The following is an 18,474-nucleotide window of genomic DNA, read 5'->3' as shown; positions in this document are numbered from 1 at the left end:
CTAACTAACTAAAACCAGCGTGAAATGTCCTAATCTTGTAAAAGGATTATTTTTTGTCTGGTTATACCACAACAAAGTGCTAACCTTTAGACAACAATGTGAAGTTGATGTTTTTATATTGCAACACTGCCTTTTGCACTTCTACTGATATATATATTTTTAAATAATATATTTGTGGAGCAATAATAGACATTTTTAAACTGTGCAAAAACAACATTTGAAGCAAACCGTAATAATACAGGATTTACATGCCGCAACTGAAGTTATTTCCAGTCTAAAATCAGTGTCTACTCAAGGTGGAAGTCAAACCAGACCATCAAGACTTCAGTTTGTATCAGATGTCACCAATTTTAAAATGACATTTGGTGAATGTCAATTTAGAATTTTCTTATATTAGATCCATGTGAATGCAGGAAGCTGTTGATGCCTGTTACACTAATTTGAAAACTTGATTTGCTGTTTTAGTCCATCATGTTTTCAATGGTTTTCCACTGATTCTTTACTGATTATCCAAGTATACCCTGTGGAGCCTAATTACCATGGTACGACGAAAAAAACCACTTTGCAGTATCTTGGAGGCTCTTTTATCGTCCTGCTACACCGCATTGTGCTTCCTCATATCAGCAACGCGCATGTTTGCATCCGCACGCAAGAGAAACAGGAAGCCGGCGGACGGACAATATGGGAACTGTGGGCAAGCTGGGTCCATTTAGCAGCGGAGGAGTTTGGTGCGAGTTCAGCTCCGGGGGCTGCTGCCTTGGCTGTGGGAGGCGCACGGAGGACTGTGAGGAGGAGGAGGTCAGTGACTGGAGGGAGAGGTTTGAACGACAGGCGCCCTGTGGACCTGCGCGAGTTACGGTCTTACTTGGACAGCGTGTCTTGGGACAGGTCGCGTTGGAGCCGGAAGGACTGGCGAGAGGCGTCCTCTCACCTGTGCGGCTCGTGACGCGGGATCGCAGGTCGCAGCTGCAGTAGAGCTGCACTACAAACTTTATTAAATCCTAAATTCTTTGCCAAACTCGTATCCCGCATAGACCGAATTCTGTGTAGGCACCAACATATGCAAACCTTGTTACTTTGGATAATAACAGTGTGGCAGTGATCTTGCCTGGACACATATCCGGCACAGTGGATCCTAAAGGGTTACAAGTCGTTTGTAGTAGGCCTACATGTGCAGTGATTTCTTTTTGTTGTTGTATTAACTTCCAGTGACCTGTTTTGAACTACATTTCTACATAACAGCCGGAACAGTCAGCATTTATTGCCTCTACAGGTGAGATTCAGATGTGGTGTATTATTAATACTAGAAAAGTACCATGTTTGATGCAATTTTCTGGATTTGCGTGGGGGCATGTAAAAGTTGGAGACATCAGACGGTGTTGGTTGCTCTTCAAGGCTGTGATTAGGGCCCACTTTTTTATATCCTTCCAACTGATCCTGGCGGTCAGATTTCCTTTTGGATTATGTTTCTGTTTGCCACCTTGGGTCAGAGATTTCTCTTCTGCTCGTAATTCTGGAAGTGCTTGGTTGTGGTGTTTTTTTTTTTCCCCTGACCCTTTACACTAGTTGCCTGTGTTTTAAGGACACTTTTGATCCAGATCTCGTTGCAATCTCAACCACCTGAGATCTGAAACAAAATAAATGTCAGATTGCTGTGTGTTCATCTCACTTATTGTGCTCTGACGTTATCAGAAGATTTAACTCTAGTCCAAATATTGTGTCTAAAAAAATAGTGTTGTTATGGCTTGATGTGGAATTTGCCCTGCTTTTCAAGGATCACGATTGTACTGTATATTATGATGATCATGTCACATCCTTGGACTAATAGTGTGGGGACATCAGCCGGACATGTGGCATGCTCTTAAGCGGGATATTAGTAAAGTTATGCTGAACAGTCTCACTGCTGAGGGATAGTTATCATTTCATTTTAAATAAGTGAACAATGCCACACTGTTGCAGTGGTTATTTGAAGACATTTTAAGGAATTCTTAAAGATAAAATAAGATGAAAAAACACCTATTGAAGCGTGTCTTCTGGCTTCTGGTCTGTTCATAACAAGGCTGTTTTAAGGTGGACTTGATGTTAACATGTCCTGCGTGCAGCCAATTCAGTGCGGCCCATTTTCTCCGTGTTTTTGTGTGTATGTTGTGTGTATGTACCCGTTGTCCTCTGCACACATGAGCCTAATTTTCCAAGAAGAGACTGGACCATCTGGAGCAACAGGGAAATGTAATTAAAAATGTTTGCTCCTCATTGTGGTGACTCAGCTGTAAAGAAAGAGCAGCAGGCCATAGAAGGAGAAAGACAACCAATTATAGGATAGGGTGTAAAAAATGAGTCTGGACTTTATCACTGTGTATGTGGAACTGCGAGGGAAGAATCCTTATTAAATGATGAGCGACATCCGTTGTCATGCTCACATTTTCCCTGTAGAGTTTTATGCAGCTTAACTGATTTAGTTTTTTTCCTAAGTTGTCATATGATTTTTCTTGGGACACTTAATGTGTACCACTGCTGCCACGATCAAAAAATTACAAGCTGATAATCTGCTGGCAACAAGATTTTGTTCCAGAGAGTGATTCATGCAGTGGAAATCAATCCCACGGTGCATTAGAAAAATAAATGCAGACATTGTACTACAGTATATAATAAAGCACATTCAGATGCACTGTCTTGTCTCTCCACACTGAGTTCTGAAGAGGGCTGTTGCGTAGGTGTCGGTGTTTTGTACGTAAACTGATGAGTTTAAGCATGGACTGATGTATGATTTTCTTAACCGTTTGAATTTAAAGCTTGAGCAAGCAGCAATTTAGCAATTACTACAGCAATTACCGCTGTAATAATTGCAAAGGGATATTTCTGCTCCCTGCATCTCGGAATGATCCTGTGGTGGGTTAGACGGCGTTGTTGATGAGAGGAGCAGCAGTGGTAATGAGCTGGAACAACCTCTCTGTCAGATGTTGTGACTTTATTTAGCTGAAAGATGTTGTTCTCATGCAGACAGATGAAGATGAAAGACATGAAACAATTTTCTTCCTTATCAACAAACACATTATAAAACAATTATTTATTTTTGTAATCATTTTTTTTGTTCATCTGTCTCTTCATCTTTGTCACTCTCTGGCTCCTTTTTACTCCTCGCTCTGTTCTACCTCTGTGTGTCTTCACTGTTACTTTCAGTGGTTGTGATTCAGCAGTTCTGAGTTGGCTCTTGGTCCGGTTCTGCTGGACCAACCGCGCCCCGGACTAGCTTTGGTGATGGCAAACCATCCTGCTCTGCTGGAAGCCTGCGTGGTGGTAGGAGCCTCTATCGACAAACTCAGGGAGGTCTACCAGGTATTTGCTTTCAAACGCACCTAAACCTGGCTAGCTCCACTGAGATTAAGGATTTATTTCTCAAGGGAGATCTGGCCAAAAAAAAAGCAGCATCACTGCAAACTTTAATGTGCACAACAGTGACATATATATATATATATACGTCCAAAAGTCCAAACTAAATCAAAATTTGAATCAGGAAAAGCAAAATATTCCAGACATCATGGTAGCATAGTGGTCGAGAGGCAAACATTATGACTGCAACACTCCCAGCATGATTCTGGTTAGGAACTTCTGTTGCGTGTCGACCCTCTCTCTACCATGTTTGTCAACTGTCAACCCCCATCTCCCACTTAGGCTGTTAACGACAATGGAGCTCCAGAGCACCTCCTGTTGGAGCCGGAGATACTGCATGTCCTGGCGCCTCCCTTTGTAAGCGGACCGCAAAATGAGGGCGGAGTGGCTGCTGCAACCCCGAGCCAAGGTTTGGTACCCGCTTGTCTGGTCCGGTACGCCTGTCGGTCTCACATCTAAACATACATAACAGGTCCTAGTTCATCTTTAAATATTAGTTCTATGGAGCCACAAACGTGTCCCCAGGGTTTCTGAGTCATCCCTGGCCTACTGGTATGAGCCTTTTTCATGCCCTGGCAAACCGATTTGCACAAATCATCATGGTGATTGGTATCATTTTGTTTTTTCATAGTTTTAGCCACTCGTATTTTTGCAGGTGGAGGAGCAGAAGGAAGAGGAGGATGTGAAGATGTCTGTGTTCCTAAAGACATTGACCTCATGGCTTTACCTCAGCTCTGCTTCCCTGGTATTTGGTCTTCTGGCTTGAAGTTTTGTGTTATAATATCCTCTCAAAGCACAAACAGTAATCACTGAAACATCAACATATTATAATTATTGAGGTACTTGCTCTAAAAATTGTGATATCGGATTTTGTATTTCCATGCTGTTCAGCCACAGAGCGGCATAATACTGACATCTTGGAATTGTAGCATATCGTGCCAACGTGATACCTTGTGTGTGTTTTTGTATATATATTTATGTGTATGTGTATGTATATGTAAATGTATATGTGTATGTATGTGTATATATGTATATATGTGTGTGTGTGTGTCTGTGTGTGTGTGTGTGTGTATATAGAGATAGATAGATAGATAGATAGATATAGATGTGTGTGTATATATGTATATGTATATATGTATATAAAAAATAAATAAAAATATTTTTTTCTTTTTTTTTTTTTTTTTTTTTTACCAGGTGGGCTCCAAGTAACCAGCGAACAGAGAGATGAACAATTTCACTTCCTGGTTTTCACTGACATCTTTGGCAACAAGACCTATGGAGTAGTAATGCAGTGTTACCGAACCCTATTGGTACACAGTACTACACCTAGTACTTCACACACAACAGTTAACCTTCATCCCAACTGTTTTTTACTGCTACAAGCAGATTTCTAACCTGCAATGCTCATGTGCTGCCAACAGGTCAGATAACTAGATATTTTATGTGCAGGCTGTCATGTTTGACAATTTCACCATTGAGCATGAGCCAACAAATAGCATGGCCACTTTGTGCTGTAATGTCAGATAAAACTAACCAGAACATAAATGAAAGCAAGTCACCATTGGATTGTCTTTCCTGTGTTTTTACAGGAAGGGACGTCTTTCTTTCACAATGGAGCTGGGTCCTCTAAGTTTTCTAAACTTTTCTCTGCCTACAGTTTCTGTCTCATATCTAAGTATCCTTACTTCAGGGGGCTCAAAGACTGTCTGTCATGGTGAGGGAAACCAAACCGCTTAGCTAATTAAAAAGTTTGCTTTACCCTATTAAACAAATTGGTTTTGTTTGTTACTTTCCACTTTAGCCATATTTTTCTGTTAGTGATTGCTAAGATCTACTTGTCAACAGGCCAACAGCGCAGTTATAATACCTATTTGACCTGTAACATTTCCTAATCTTTATTTTAAGATTACCTGTAAAGAACCATTTGTCTGGAAACTTAAGCTACAAAATTATTGTTATGACGTTATTTGTTTCTACCAATTCATGTATTAAGAGGGAATTCTTCTCTGTGTCTTCTTCTATTTCCTTGTTAGTCTGTTAATCCAGCTGAGAACGTGTTGTTTATCAGACATGAAGGAGAGAGTGAAGGAGTTTGCAGCCAAACTGACACTTGTGCCTATCCCACCGCCTGGACAACTACATTTGGTGTGTGTGTGCATTGTGTAGTTGAGTAATGTAAAGACTTAAACAGGCTTTGTTTAGATATTTGTTAAAATTACACTAGTTGTGTGGCCAGGCTGCAGTGATAGAAAGATCTGGCAAATCTGTGGTCACTTGTCCTAAAAATGTTTACATTCATTATATCATGTGCCAGCAGTTCTTCAGGTTCATAATTTGGAAATAAAACACTACTACAGGTAGTAGTAGTAGTAGTAGTATCATACTCTTGTATTTCTGTACATATATTAATTTTCTCTTCACCCTTTGACTGTGATAAAGCCAGACAGATGATAGAACACTAACTATAACTGTGTATGATTTTTTTTTTTTGCAGATGTTTACTTTGTGTCCTCTGACCATTGTACTACCATCCAGAGAAGACAAAGACCACCCAGCTGTAGATTTAGACCTACATCTGCCTTTTCTCTGCTTCAGGCCACAGCAACTACTGCAGGTATTACACACACCTGTTGTATTTGTTAGTGAAGCGAAAGGAGGCTCACATTAACCCTCATGTCTCTTTCTCTGTTTGTCCTTATTTCTGTCCCTGTCTCCGTAGGTGGTATCTTGTCTCCTGCAGGAACAGCGGGTGGTGTTATTTTCTGCTGACTGGGCCAGACTCACGCTGGTGGCAGAGAGTTTGTTGCTTTTTCTGCACGTCAGTTCAAAATCTATGTCTTCACATCTGCAAAGGGAAAAGTAGTGTTAAAGTTAATATTGATTTTTTTTTTTTTTTTCTTTTAAAATTGAATTTAACCCATAACTAGGATATTAGAATGACTCTTCTCAAACATTGGTCTCAAAAGCACAGTGCTACATGGCTTGTGGTGGTTTAAGTGAAGAGTAGGGCAGGGCTGAAGTTGGAAGTCATGGAATAGCGACTTCCTGTTGATAATCAGGAAAATAAAAGCCCCTTTTGTGTAAATGTGTATCTTTAGAACATGGAACTGAATGTAAAATTTTCAAAAAGTAACAGCACAATCCATTAAATATTATAATAATGATTTAATGAAATTTTAATCTATAGTACCTTTACTATTGAGTGTTTTCCCAACATATCATTATTCTTTCCTTTTGCTGATTCATTTTGAACACGGCAAAGTCACTTTTATGAAATTTAAGCCATCCTTTAATCTTTTGGCCCATCACTTTTATTCATCCATGCCTCTCTGACCTTTCTTCCAGCCTCTATCGTGGCAGCAGCCTTATGTTCCTGTCCTGGCCAGAGGCATGCTGGACTTTCTCATGGCCCCGACTGCCTTCTTTATGGGCTGCCATCTCAGCCATTTTCAAGAGGTTGCTGCTGTAAGTACATAATCTTCCAAAGTAAAATTTCCAGCACAGGATATCAGAGGAATATGGGTTCACTGCTGTTTTTGTCTTTGTCCACAACTTATTTTTACTCCATCTAAAAATACCTAAAGCAAAGAAGCTTATGTACTGCAAGTTCAAATACAGTTTGCTAAATTATTGTTGTTAGTTCTGAGTCTATTTTAACTTCATTTGTATTTCTTCTGGTTTCTAGTTGTTTATATTAATGAATATTGAACAATTTTTTACAGATCAATGGAATAAACAGAGAAATGAGACATTAATTTTAATCTTGATACTCTTTTATCCAGGAAATAGATGATTTGATCTTAATCAACATCGATAACGGAAGTGTGTCCTCTTCTTGCTCTGATACTGTTGATGTTCCACACATTCCTCCAGCTGCTGCAGACTGCTTCACAGAGAGGTACTCATTATTTTTTAAATAACTACTAAACTGTAGTAAATACAAATGCTAGCAGGTACATATACTGGAGATTTGAACTGTAGATCTTTTATTAAAGGTAAGTTTCCCTCAAACTAGGCAAGAGGTATGGGGATGTAGCCACTGTTGGTTTGTACAATCTGAGTTTGTTTTGCAGGTGTCAGTCTCTGCAGATACATTTTCACTTGGAGCAGTGCCACCGCGCAAGCTGCAGCGACATCAATGAGCAGCGGGCACAGAGACGAGCGTGGCAACACAACCTCAACCACGACATCCAGAGGATCTCACTAGAACTGATTGTCAACATATTCAGGTTCTGTGTGCATTCTTTTGGTACTACGATCCAATGGGATGGTTCCCCTAAATTACACATATATTTTCAATACATACATGTATGCATTTTACAGGGATCTTGGTGGTCATCTTAACTATGAGCATCGAGTGTTTAACAGTGAAGAGTTCCTCAAAACCAGAGAGCCAGCTGAGCAACTTTTTTACAAGAAGGTAAATACTAACCTGGTACCACAAGTGATAATTTTCTACTATATTATTTTCTATTATTTTATTTGAATTGATGACAAAATTAGCTGACATAGGATGCTGGGCCGAATGCTCATCTTAAAATTAACATGACTGTGTTGCAGGTGTTGGAGACACACATCTTCAATTCCTTCCTCAAGGATCGTCTCAACAGGAAAATGGACAATTACGCACGCATGGAACTCAGCACTCGTTCTGAGATGCAGAAGTAAGATATTATATTCATAAAGTTCACCAATTGATCTGTGTGTATTAACAAAAATGGGGTTGAACAAAATCTTAGAAACACCTCTTGGTATAAATCAGTACAGTTCAAAAGCATCACACCTACAGCCTCAAAAAGGACCATATAGTTTAATTAGCACCAAAACAGTTGCAACAAAAACATTATAAACATTAGCTTTTTATTAAACTGGAAAATAAATGTATATTGAAATCCCCCTCTCTTAACTGTATGTTAAAATTCAATTTTTTTTTCCTTTTTCTGACATACTTTCTTAATCTCCTTTTTGTGCTGGAACAGTACCCCTGCAATGGATTGTTTTATCATGTGTCCTCTAGGATTAAGGGCATGGCTGAAGCCCCGCGCAGACCCACCATGCAGGAGATTCAAGCTCAGAGAAAAAGCTCCATCGCGGAGAACAGACTGAATAAAAGACTTGGGATGAGCCTTCCTAATTTGGGAGATGCCCAAACTATCAGCTTCCAAAGAAACACACTGCTGACGGGGATCATCATGTCTGACCCTGGTGAGACTGGAGAGAAATATAACCATTTATATTATATGCACAAACCAGGATGATGAAAAAGTGGCAAGAAAAGATTTAACATTTCCTCTATTTTCTTCCATTCTTATCCTCTCCTCCTCCCCATACCTTCCACTCTCTCTTTGTCCCCTAGCTCTAAGACCTCCTCCTAAGCCTGTAAAGGTGTTTAAACTCCCAGACTTCCCAGTGTCTCTTTCCTTCCAGTCTGTCCAAAGTTATTACAGTGAGCTCATCCAGCAGCTTGGCAAGGCCATCTTCTCTGTCCAAAACGAGAACTCCACTCTGTTGGCCCGGTACTCTACAGAATTTATATGCTCTTCCTGTCATTGTTTCTGTAACAACCCTGTCATTCCTATCTTCCTCATTTTAATTTTTACAATTAAGTGTTTTATTACTTCACATTGTTGGTCTGTTATCATTTCTAGTTAATTCTCTTCACTCTGTTGTTTTAACTCCACCATCCCTCCTCTTGAGGATCTTCTTTATTCCTCTAAAAAACTTTGATAATGCAGGGGCTGACTCCAAAGACTTAAGTCTTGAATGGAATAATTTTCCGTATGTAGATTTTACTACCTGCGTGGTTTCATCAACACATTGTGTTCACGCCGGCTGGACGCTCTGAGTGATTTCCAGAACCTCTACAAGACAGACACCGCCATCTTCCCCACACAGCTGGTCACGTGGCTCGTGGACTCACTGCACCAAGACGAGAGACAGCAAGCTGACAGACGACCTGAACTCATGAGACTCATCCTCAAGGTCAGTCAGGTCACGCACTCATTGTTACCCGTGTTGTAGAAGTGGTGTAAAAGTAGTGATGATGTTAGTGATCTTTTTTTTTTTTTTCTCAGAAGACAGAGAATGAGAAGCCATTGGTGCAGCCCGATTACCATGTTAAGAAGTTCAAGCTTCCTGGAAAACATCTGCATCAGCACGAGTTTGTCCGTTGCGTCCAAGAATGTGGGATTGTTAAGGATGTAGCGACCATACACCGTTTATTTGATGCTCTCACTGATGGTAAGTGAGGGAAGGAAGGCTGATGCTTGTAGATTAGATACAACTCTTATTTTCTAGTATTGTGTATAACCTTGCGATATTAAACTTGAATCGTTAGAATCTCCACAGACATACGAATACTGTATTTTGTAACCAGCAGTGTGAGTCAAAGTAAAGTGCTTTAAATGCTGTGACGCTGATTCAAGTTCCAAATCCAAATCCACGATGAAAGATGGGTAAATCCCTAAGGCATTGTGGTTTTTGTTAGCCTTTTTTCAGTCCTTTGATGGATGAGCTCTGAGCCAGCATGGTGGACATAGAAGTGGCTATACAGTAATTATTTCTGCACCGGCATTATATGAAAAAAATTTGAATCGATTTACATAAGTTGCTGCTGACATGGTGGTATTATGCGGCTGTCAGATGATCTGCTACACTACTTTAATGCTCTGTAAACGTAAAGTACAGTTTCTACAGCATGTTCTCTTTTACACATACGCACACAGAAATTGTTAAAATGAACTCAGCTAAACGAATTGCAAAACAAGTGTCCAACTGAGGAGAATGGTACAGACACATAATAATGTCACTTATATATGCAAATTAAGTATATTATATCTTCATATCTTGACCAGGCAAAGACTATAAAGTCTTAGATCACTGACTGTTTTGATTGGCATCGGTGTTGGAAAATAATCATTTCTATACAGATATAATAAACCTGAGAATGAGCGCATGGGGCACTAAGTGGGAGTACCTGGAACAAAATATAGTACATACTGATATATCAAAATATACTGATGTATCTGCAATGAGCTAATATCGGCCTGGTCGATTTAATCTCTGATCCCTTAGATGTGCAAATAAGTAACTGATTAGCTAAAAGTTGCACTGATAATTTCCTTGAGCCTTGGACCAAAACAGTGGACTAAAATAATCAATAAGTAAGTCTAATAAGTAAGTCAAAGGAAAAAAGTCTCAGTTTAGAGCAACAGAAAACATGAGAGAAACAAAGAGGCAAGGTCATGTGATTAGGGTCATGAAATGAATTTGGACTTAAAGTTGTAAGCTCATGGTGCGAAAGTCCCCTGACCACTGAGCCACGTCAAACAAAGACTTTGATGCCACTTCATTGTAATTTGTTTTTTTCCCCCCGACATTTTATTCCCTGTCTTTTTTATATTTTATTTTTAATCTGACGTTCAAAGTGTAATTGTTGTCTGGGAGCAACGCTGTGTGGATTGATGTGGATTCAGACTGTCATTTAGCAACGAATGAAGAACAATACGTACTATTATGAGATATGTGAGACTTCATGTGAAACTAACTTAATCTGTTTTATGTACATGTTTCCATCTTGTACTTGCACGTTTTTTTTTTTTTCCCTCAATGTGCCCATGTGTTTTTTTGTCATGTGTACAGTATGTTTGTCCACTTGCACCAAGTTGCATACATACTTTACATACCTCTATGTGCCCCAGGCCAGCCAAAGCAGATGGACCCAGGGGTTTTCAGAGTTTTTTACACCTTCTGGAAGCAGAAAGAGGCTGAGGCACAAGATGTCAACCTGCCCACTGAGGTCATTGAACACCTTGACAATAGCGAGTGTGTCTACAAGTTGTCATCCTGTGTCAAGACCTCCCGTGGTGTTGGTAAAATCGCCATGACGCAGAAACGTCTGTTCTTGCTTACTGAGGGACAACCGGGCTACCTGGAAATCACCAAGTTCAGAGATATTCAGGTCAAGTGTCTTTAGTCCCTTTTTTTCCAAATCTCTGAATGTGTTCTTTGGAATCTTAATTTGCAACCCCCACACCTACTTCAATAAATAACTCCCCCATCTCTATGCAGGAGGTGAAGATTGCCTCAGCTCCCTTTCTACTTGTTCGTATTCCTTCCCTTCATATCCAGACCTCTGGCAGGCCTGAGGTGTTTGAGGCCAACCTGAAGACAGAGACTGAACTCTGGAACCTTGTGGTCAAAGAGATGTGGGCCGGACGCAAGATGGCCGATCAACACAAGGTAAAATCTGCCAAAGGATCTCAAAACATTATGGCTGGCCTGTGAAGGGAGGGCAATATTTGCCTCAGTCCAGCCACAAAATGATTTGATATCACAGATCCAACATAGGCAATAAGGTATGTCTTAAGGTAATAAGACATATTGAGCACCACTCTAATAAACTGTAGAAGTTTATGGTGTTGTAGTGCATAAAAAATTGGGTGATGATGGCACATGACTAGAATAATGACCTGTGATCTTGCCAGAGCCACCCAGAGCTCATTCTTGGATTTGTTAGTCATGTGGGCTTGACTGCTGCTGACCATATACTGTATATGTATACAGAACATAAGAGGACTACATTTATAGCAGTGTTAGTGATTTATTAACTACTTTGACTATTAAAGTTAATTTTAAGGGGTGTTTGTCAATCTGCTTACTCACACCGTACCTGCTTGTACTAAGATTTCCTTAACATTTAGCTCATTTTATGTCTCTCTAGGACCCTCAGTACATGACTCAGGCTCTGACCAACGCCCTGTTAATGGATGCTGTCATGGGCTGTCTGCAGACCCAGAAGTCCATTATTGCAGCCTCAAAGCTGGCATACTTTGATAAGATTAAACACGAAGGTCTGGGCGCACTCTTGTTCTGCTGCTTCTGCCTCTTGTTTTTTTTTCTTTCTTTTCATACAATTATGTAGTTGTACAGAAGTGTATTATTTTGTTCATGCTCATTCTGATGTAGATGCCAAATCTGAGTCATCATTACCCTATATAGTTATTTCCTCCTCTCTCTAATGGCTTTCTTTACACCCTTCTCCATTTACCCTCTTATATTCATTGTGTTTGTGATGTGCCCAGTGTCCATGATGGTGCCCAAAACTACCTCAGAGACTCTAAAACACAAAATCAACCCCTCACAGGACCTGGCTGAGCCTCAGACTGTACATGTGCTGCTATACACACCAGGTACTATTAGGAGCATTTTGCAGTGTGATTTTGTTGATGAATATTCATTTTTGTGTGTTTAGCCACTATCATATATTTTAGCCTTAAAATATTCTAATATATGGACATTGAGCCATTTTCCTGGCCATGTTTTGTCAGTATTGGACCAGAGTGTGTCTGAAATATCATACATGACAAATAAGTGAACAAAAAAACATAGAACTAACACACATCCCCTGTACCTTGTTGTCATGGTAATAGTCATATCATCTTTAGTTTCACGCAGTATTCTGTATATCCCTGTTGCCCTCTGATATTAATTGTCAAAGTCCTTTACAGTTCGGAGCTTCAAAGATGTAGTGATAATCAGTTTATTTACGCAATGGTAATCAGTGTTCACAAACTGAACTGCTTTCTGAGGAGAAATATTTTCATGTGACCTTATATGTGACTGCGTGCGTGTGTGTACATATATACTTTGTACATTTTTGTGTGGCAATAGACTCTCCAGGGAAACTTATCCACATAACCTGATTAGTCTTGTTGTGCTGTGTATTAGTAGGCAGTATAATACCGGCCTTTGTTAGTGTCTCATTTGTTTGAATTATGACAGAGAACAAAAGCATCTGCAAGCTGGTTTGAAGAGATAACTGAGTTCAAAGAACATAATAAAGCACATAAACATTTTAAGAGGCAATAAAGTTGATCACACCAAAATAGTGGCTGAAATATGATGTGATACACTGTAGTGTGTATTGATTTATTTATTTCTGTCAAAGTCCCTGCCAGTAACTACAGTAATTTAAAGTTTCTCAGGACTTTTGAGAAATATAAAATGCAAATTACATACAGTTGCAATCAGAAATATTCAGCCTGCTCACCTCAAAATAAATAGTGATGTGGATGAAAGATGACAAAAAACGTCATTAAACAAAAAATATTTGATACATATGAGTTATTTTGACAACAGAAGTTGTCAAAGAAGTTCAAATAAAAATGTAACTTAACATGTGCAGTATTATTCAACCCCAGCTTCAGTACTTTGTACACATCCTTTAGCTTTTGTAACTTCTAACAAACCCTTTCGGTAAGTGCTGACAAGCTTCTTACACCGGAATCTTTGCCCATTCTTCATGTGCAAAAGCCTCTAGCTCAGTGACGTTTGATGGCTTCCGTGCTGCAACTGCACGCCAGATATGCCGCTGGTCCATATGTCCAAACAGTTCCTGTTTGGTTTCATCAGTCCATAGAACTGTCTCCCAAAAGTCTGTAGTCTTATCCAAATTCCTCCTGGCATGTTGTAGTCGACTTTTGATGTTTCTTGTGGTCAAGAGTGGAGTGCGTCTTAGAGTCCGGCCATGAAGTCCTTGTTTATTCAGTGCACGTCTCATAGTTGCCACTGAAGCACTTGTACCAGCCTTCATCAGGTCATCCTGTAGGTGTCTTGCAGTCACACGGGAGTTTCTCTCATTCGTTTTGACTAAGTTGCTAAGGGCCCCTGATGAAAAATGGGCTTTCTTCCACGGCCAGGCAGGTTTGCAGCTGTTCCATAAGTTTTAAACTTCCTTATAATGCTCCCAATGGTGTCTCTTGGAATTAAATTTTTTGGAAATCTTCTTATACCCAAGGCCCTTCAGGTGTGATGAAATAATCTCCTCTCTCAGCTTTTGTGGAAGCTCCTTTGTCTTTCCCATGATTGCAACTCACCTTGAATACCTTCATGGGTGGGGTTTATATATGCATCACAGCTGAAGCAAATGAAGGATCATTGTAGAGTTCTCAAAGGCTTAATTATGTTTCAACTCCACTTTACGCCATAATTATTGTCAGACAGATATTATATAGAGGTTGAATAATTGTGACATGGCTATCTTAACAAAATATACTGTTACACACAAATACTACATCACGTATTTTCTGTTTTAATTTAATTGATAAATCCTTGGGGGGTTGAATATTTCTGATTGCAACTGTAAGTGTCAACTTACTGTTATCCTTTCTATGTTTAATATTGCCATTGCCAATTCACTGGTCCACTGCTCTCTCACCCTTTGTCTCTTTCTCTCTCTCTCCAGGTCAGTTAAAGTGCAATGACTCAGAGTGTGAGATGAACCCGAAGCTGTGGGTGGCTCTCAGCGGGGGCAAAGTGGTTGTATTCGATGCAGCTAGCTGGTCCATGTTGCAGGACTGCATCCAGGTTGGACAGTCCCAGCTGGTGAGAGCAGTCGTGCTGTGCTCTATTTCTAGGAATAACATTCATTTAAATGGGAGTTCCACCAGTTTTACACTTCAAAGTCTGTTTACAGGTCTTGGAGAGCTCTACTCCATATGTGAAAAAAAGTTGTATGAAGCCTTTTGTGGCTTCAGTGGGAGATGTGCAAAATCTGATATATTCGGTTGGGTACTAGACCTTACTAGACCTCTGTTGCCTGCTCTTCATCTCTGCTTGAAGCTACAGGCTTGAGGCTACGTTAGCCACTACTAGCATAATACACCTGAATCGCTGATGGAACTGTCGGCGGTCACATTGCATTGTGGGTAATTTAGGCATCTGTAGGTTTTGACGATGAAGAAGAATGCGTGGAATAAAAAAAGATTATAGCTCTGGTTCTGCTGCATCGATTTCAATACTAGGAGTACAATGCTAAACCCGTGGAGTATTCCTTTAAAACTTTATGCATTCAAACTCTGTATTGTAGAACCAAAAATCTACATACTGGACATCTATATTGTGTATTTCCAGATGTACAATATATACATAATACTGTTAATTATATTGCTTTTAAATCTATTAGTCAACCATTTTCTAAGGGAAGTGACAGTGAGATCCATTGTCACATCTTCTGTCTAGAACTGCATGCTGGGATTGGTCCAGGAGCAGGTGTGGATTGGCTCCCAGGACTCCATAATCTACATCATTGACACTCACAGCATGTTTTGCAACAAACAGCTCACTGAACACAGATATGAAGTGACTGGCCTCACTGTGGACGCCAGAGATCAAGACAACAGGTAGAGACATGATTAGTTCAGTTATCGGTTATTACACCTTAAACATTAAAAGCAGGTTTATAAAGTCTAAATGTGTAAGTAAACACGTTGCAGCACCGTAGTTGGGTTTTAATCAAGCGTTGCTCCCTAGTCAGCAGACATACTCCTGCAGCTGTGACGGGACGATCCTGCAGTGGGACTCAGCCAGTCTCAAAGTGAAGCGACAGTTTAACCTGAGCTGTGACCGTCTCTCCTCCATAAAGATCCACGATGGCACGTTGTGGTGCTGTAAGTACACACTGTTCTCTTTGATTCCTAAACTTAAACTGTTAAAGTCATGTGCACATTTATTTGTATAATTACTGCTCTCCGTTTAGGTAAATGTACCCACTCCGCTCATTCTCACACAAACATTTAAAGACTGTCAGAGACTATAAGACTATAAGAGGTGAGACTGTCATTCCTGATGGGAAAATGTCTACACAGTACTTCTGCATTACAAGCAAAAAAGATCCTGATAATGATTTGGTGAGCAGAAGTGTCTGTGTCTGTGCAGGTTGTGGTGACAGCATTGTCGAACTGAAAAAGAGCGGAACGCCACAAAGAAGGATGGCACCTCTTGATGACCCACGGAGCATGCCCAGTAGCTTCAGCAGCTTCATTGTCATTCCAGAGGTGACTTGGCAATCCTAATCCAATATGTCAATTGTGTTATGCAAGGTAGCAGCCATTTTGTTGTCTAGCAAGTCAGTCATCCAGTCTACAAGCAGCAGGTCAAGTCTGTCAGTCAGTTAGTGAATGAAACAGTTTTGCAGGCCAGTGTTTGTACATGCGTAAAGTAGATATGACTGTGACTTTACAGTTTTTGTGTGTTTGTTCCAGCAAGGTCAGTTGTGGACGGGCTGTGCAGACTCAGGGGAGCTGTGTCTCTGGCACACTAACGACCACAGACATCCATCCAAACGAATCTCCCTGCCGGGTAGTTCAGGAGTCACCTGTATGATTCGTGTCAAGGACCAGGTGAGCTAAGATAACATGTCAGGTCACAACGTTATCTTTCCATTTTTTTTAGTTTGCTATCTTTATTTTTTTTTTGGTCAAATACTTTGAGTTGCATGTCTGAAAGGTGTATACAAATAAATTTGGTGTTATTTTATGCTGTAAGAGCCAAGTAACGATTAGATGATTGACATAAAAATCATCTGATACTATTTAAGGCAAAAATTCCAAGAAAGGGTTGGTTCCAACTTCCCAAATGTGAGGATTTGATGCTATTCTTTGTCACACGATTGTAAACTGAATATTTTTGGGATTTGGACTGTTGGTCAGACAAAACAAAACATTTGAGGACATTAACTTGGGCCGTGGAAAATTATAACAGGTGTTTATCACTGATTTCTGAAATTTTATAGACAAAATGAATAATTGAGAAAATAATCTGCAAATTAGTTGCAGCCTGTTATTATAAATAGACACCTTGAAATGGCAATGTGTAGATCAAGTAGTGCAGACTCTCATCTCCTCACCCTTTTAGACTTTTACTATCACAATCATCACTTATCCGCTTGCTACCTTTCCTTGATGCTGTCTGCTCCCCTCAGATCTGGGTGGGCTGTTGTGGCCGGAGCGGTGTTGGAGGTCATTTTGACGGTCAGCTGAGGAGCCAGGTGTTGGTGGTTGACCCAGAGAGCCACACTGTGGCAAAGGAACTACACGCTCATTCAGACAGCATCCAGACACTCTGCTCAGCTGAGGATCGCTATGTGCTGAGCGGCTCCGCACGCCATGATGGCAAGATTGCCATCTGGAAAGTCGAATAGAGAACAGAGCCAAAGAAAGCAGTAGAATGGAAAGAGGTTGTTAAAAGGGAAGCAAGACAGAAGCTTGGGGAGAGGAAAGAAGAACAACAAAGAAGGCAGTTGAAAGGAGATACAAAAAACACGACTTGATTGGAGTGAGGGTGAAGATAGGAGTACAAAATCAAAGAGTAATAAAGAGGTGCAGAAGAAAGTTCCTTTCTTTCACTCGGTGGAACATCTTTTTATAGCCATATTTCAATGGTAATTGAATGTTTCTGCTGGGAGCTAAAAGTAAGTAAGGACAGAAAATGGTGAAAACAACTCTTAAAGTTGACATTTTGATACTTTTTGGAAGAGTGAGCCCTACTGGTCCTGGACTACAAAGAGCAGATCTCTTTCCTCTTGGAAACAAACCTTCTACACACGAGATGTGAAAAAGATCAAGCCTGTGCCTTCTGTATGTTGTTTTAAAAACACGATTTAGTCTAGATGTCAATACTGGTCAGATATTGAAATGCCAAAATGTAATTGTCATTCACGTTTTATTCTCAAGCACTAATAATATATACATTTTCAGGTATGATCATGTACTGTTTGTTCATGAGCCTATTTGCAGTCTTACTTTAAGTTGCCTACTTTTTGTTACATCCAGACTGATGCAGACCCCCTTTTCACAATCTATTTTACGCTCACTAAGTGATGAACGCAGCTACTGTTGAATGATTGTGATGTGATTACATTTATAGATTTAAAAAGTTAGGTTCAGTTTAAAACATTCAATTTAGGCAATAACTTGAAATGCTAATACAGTCAACTGTATGCGTGCTATGTCATCCCTCATATTCCAGTAGCATGTACTACCATTTGAGGTAGATTTTACCTGGGCATTGCCTCCAAAGAATGACATTTTTGAAGCAATGTCCAGGTTTAATTATTGTTGACTGAATTGTTTCAGGTCGACATGCAAATTTAGCTGTTAACAATTTGTCAATGGTGCATTGATTCCTGCTTAAATAATCCAAATCAGATTGCTCTTTGAAACATCTTTGTGCTGAATTTATATACTCAGACATGAGGCTCTTTGGGATGCCAGATCAATAAAGAAATCCTGCACTTCTGGCCTT

General features: G+C 40.0%; 1 protein-coding gene across 8 annotated transcripts; it reads left to right on the top strand.

The window, feature by feature from the left end:
- The first annotated feature begins 672 nt into the window (after positions 1-672).
- LOC120784337 (DENN domain-containing protein 3-like) lies at positions 673-18,306 on the top strand. Of its 8 annotated transcripts, XM_040118060.1 has the most exons (29): positions 673-798; positions 1,210-1,273; positions 3,181-3,336; positions 3,673-3,799; positions 4,046-4,135; positions 4,585-4,700; positions 4,980-5,104; positions 5,424-5,535; positions 5,885-6,004; positions 6,110-6,208; positions 6,736-6,855; positions 7,173-7,288; positions 7,464-7,619; positions 7,714-7,810; positions 7,951-8,054; positions 8,408-8,595; positions 8,747-8,906; positions 9,177-9,372; positions 9,465-9,630; positions 11,091-11,350; positions 11,461-11,631; positions 12,113-12,242; positions 12,474-12,581; positions 14,636-14,775; positions 15,412-15,572; positions 15,703-15,839; positions 16,108-16,226; positions 16,434-16,571; positions 17,153-18,306. In XM_040118060.1, the coding sequence occupies exons 3-29, from the start codon at positions 3,259-3,261 to the stop codon at positions 17,369-17,371; spliced, it is 3,753 nt and encodes a 1,250-aa protein (XP_039973994.1). In that variant the 5' UTR covers positions 673-798; positions 1,210-1,273; positions 3,181-3,258; the 3' UTR covers positions 17,372-18,306. The 8 variants fall into 8 exon arrangements, with proteins under 8 accessions (XP_039973994.1, XP_039973996.1, XP_039973997.1 ...); XM_040118062.1 differs by lacking the exon at positions 1,210-1,273; XM_040118063.1 differs by having other exon boundaries at positions 673-1,273; positions 9,468-9,630.
- Positions 18,307-18,474: the final 168 nt, after the last annotated feature.

The sequence above is a fragment of the Xiphias gladius genome, chromosome 22 (assembly GCF_016859285.1).
Source record: "Xiphias gladius isolate SHS-SW01 ecotype Sanya breed wild chromosome 22, ASM1685928v1, whole genome shotgun sequence".
In the NCBI taxonomy this organism is placed as follows: domain Eukaryota; kingdom Metazoa; phylum Chordata; class Actinopteri; order Istiophoriformes; family Xiphiidae; genus Xiphias; species Xiphias gladius.
The sequence above is the reverse complement of the archived record's forward strand: the minus strand, read 5'-3'. Positions and strand labels throughout refer to the sequence as shown.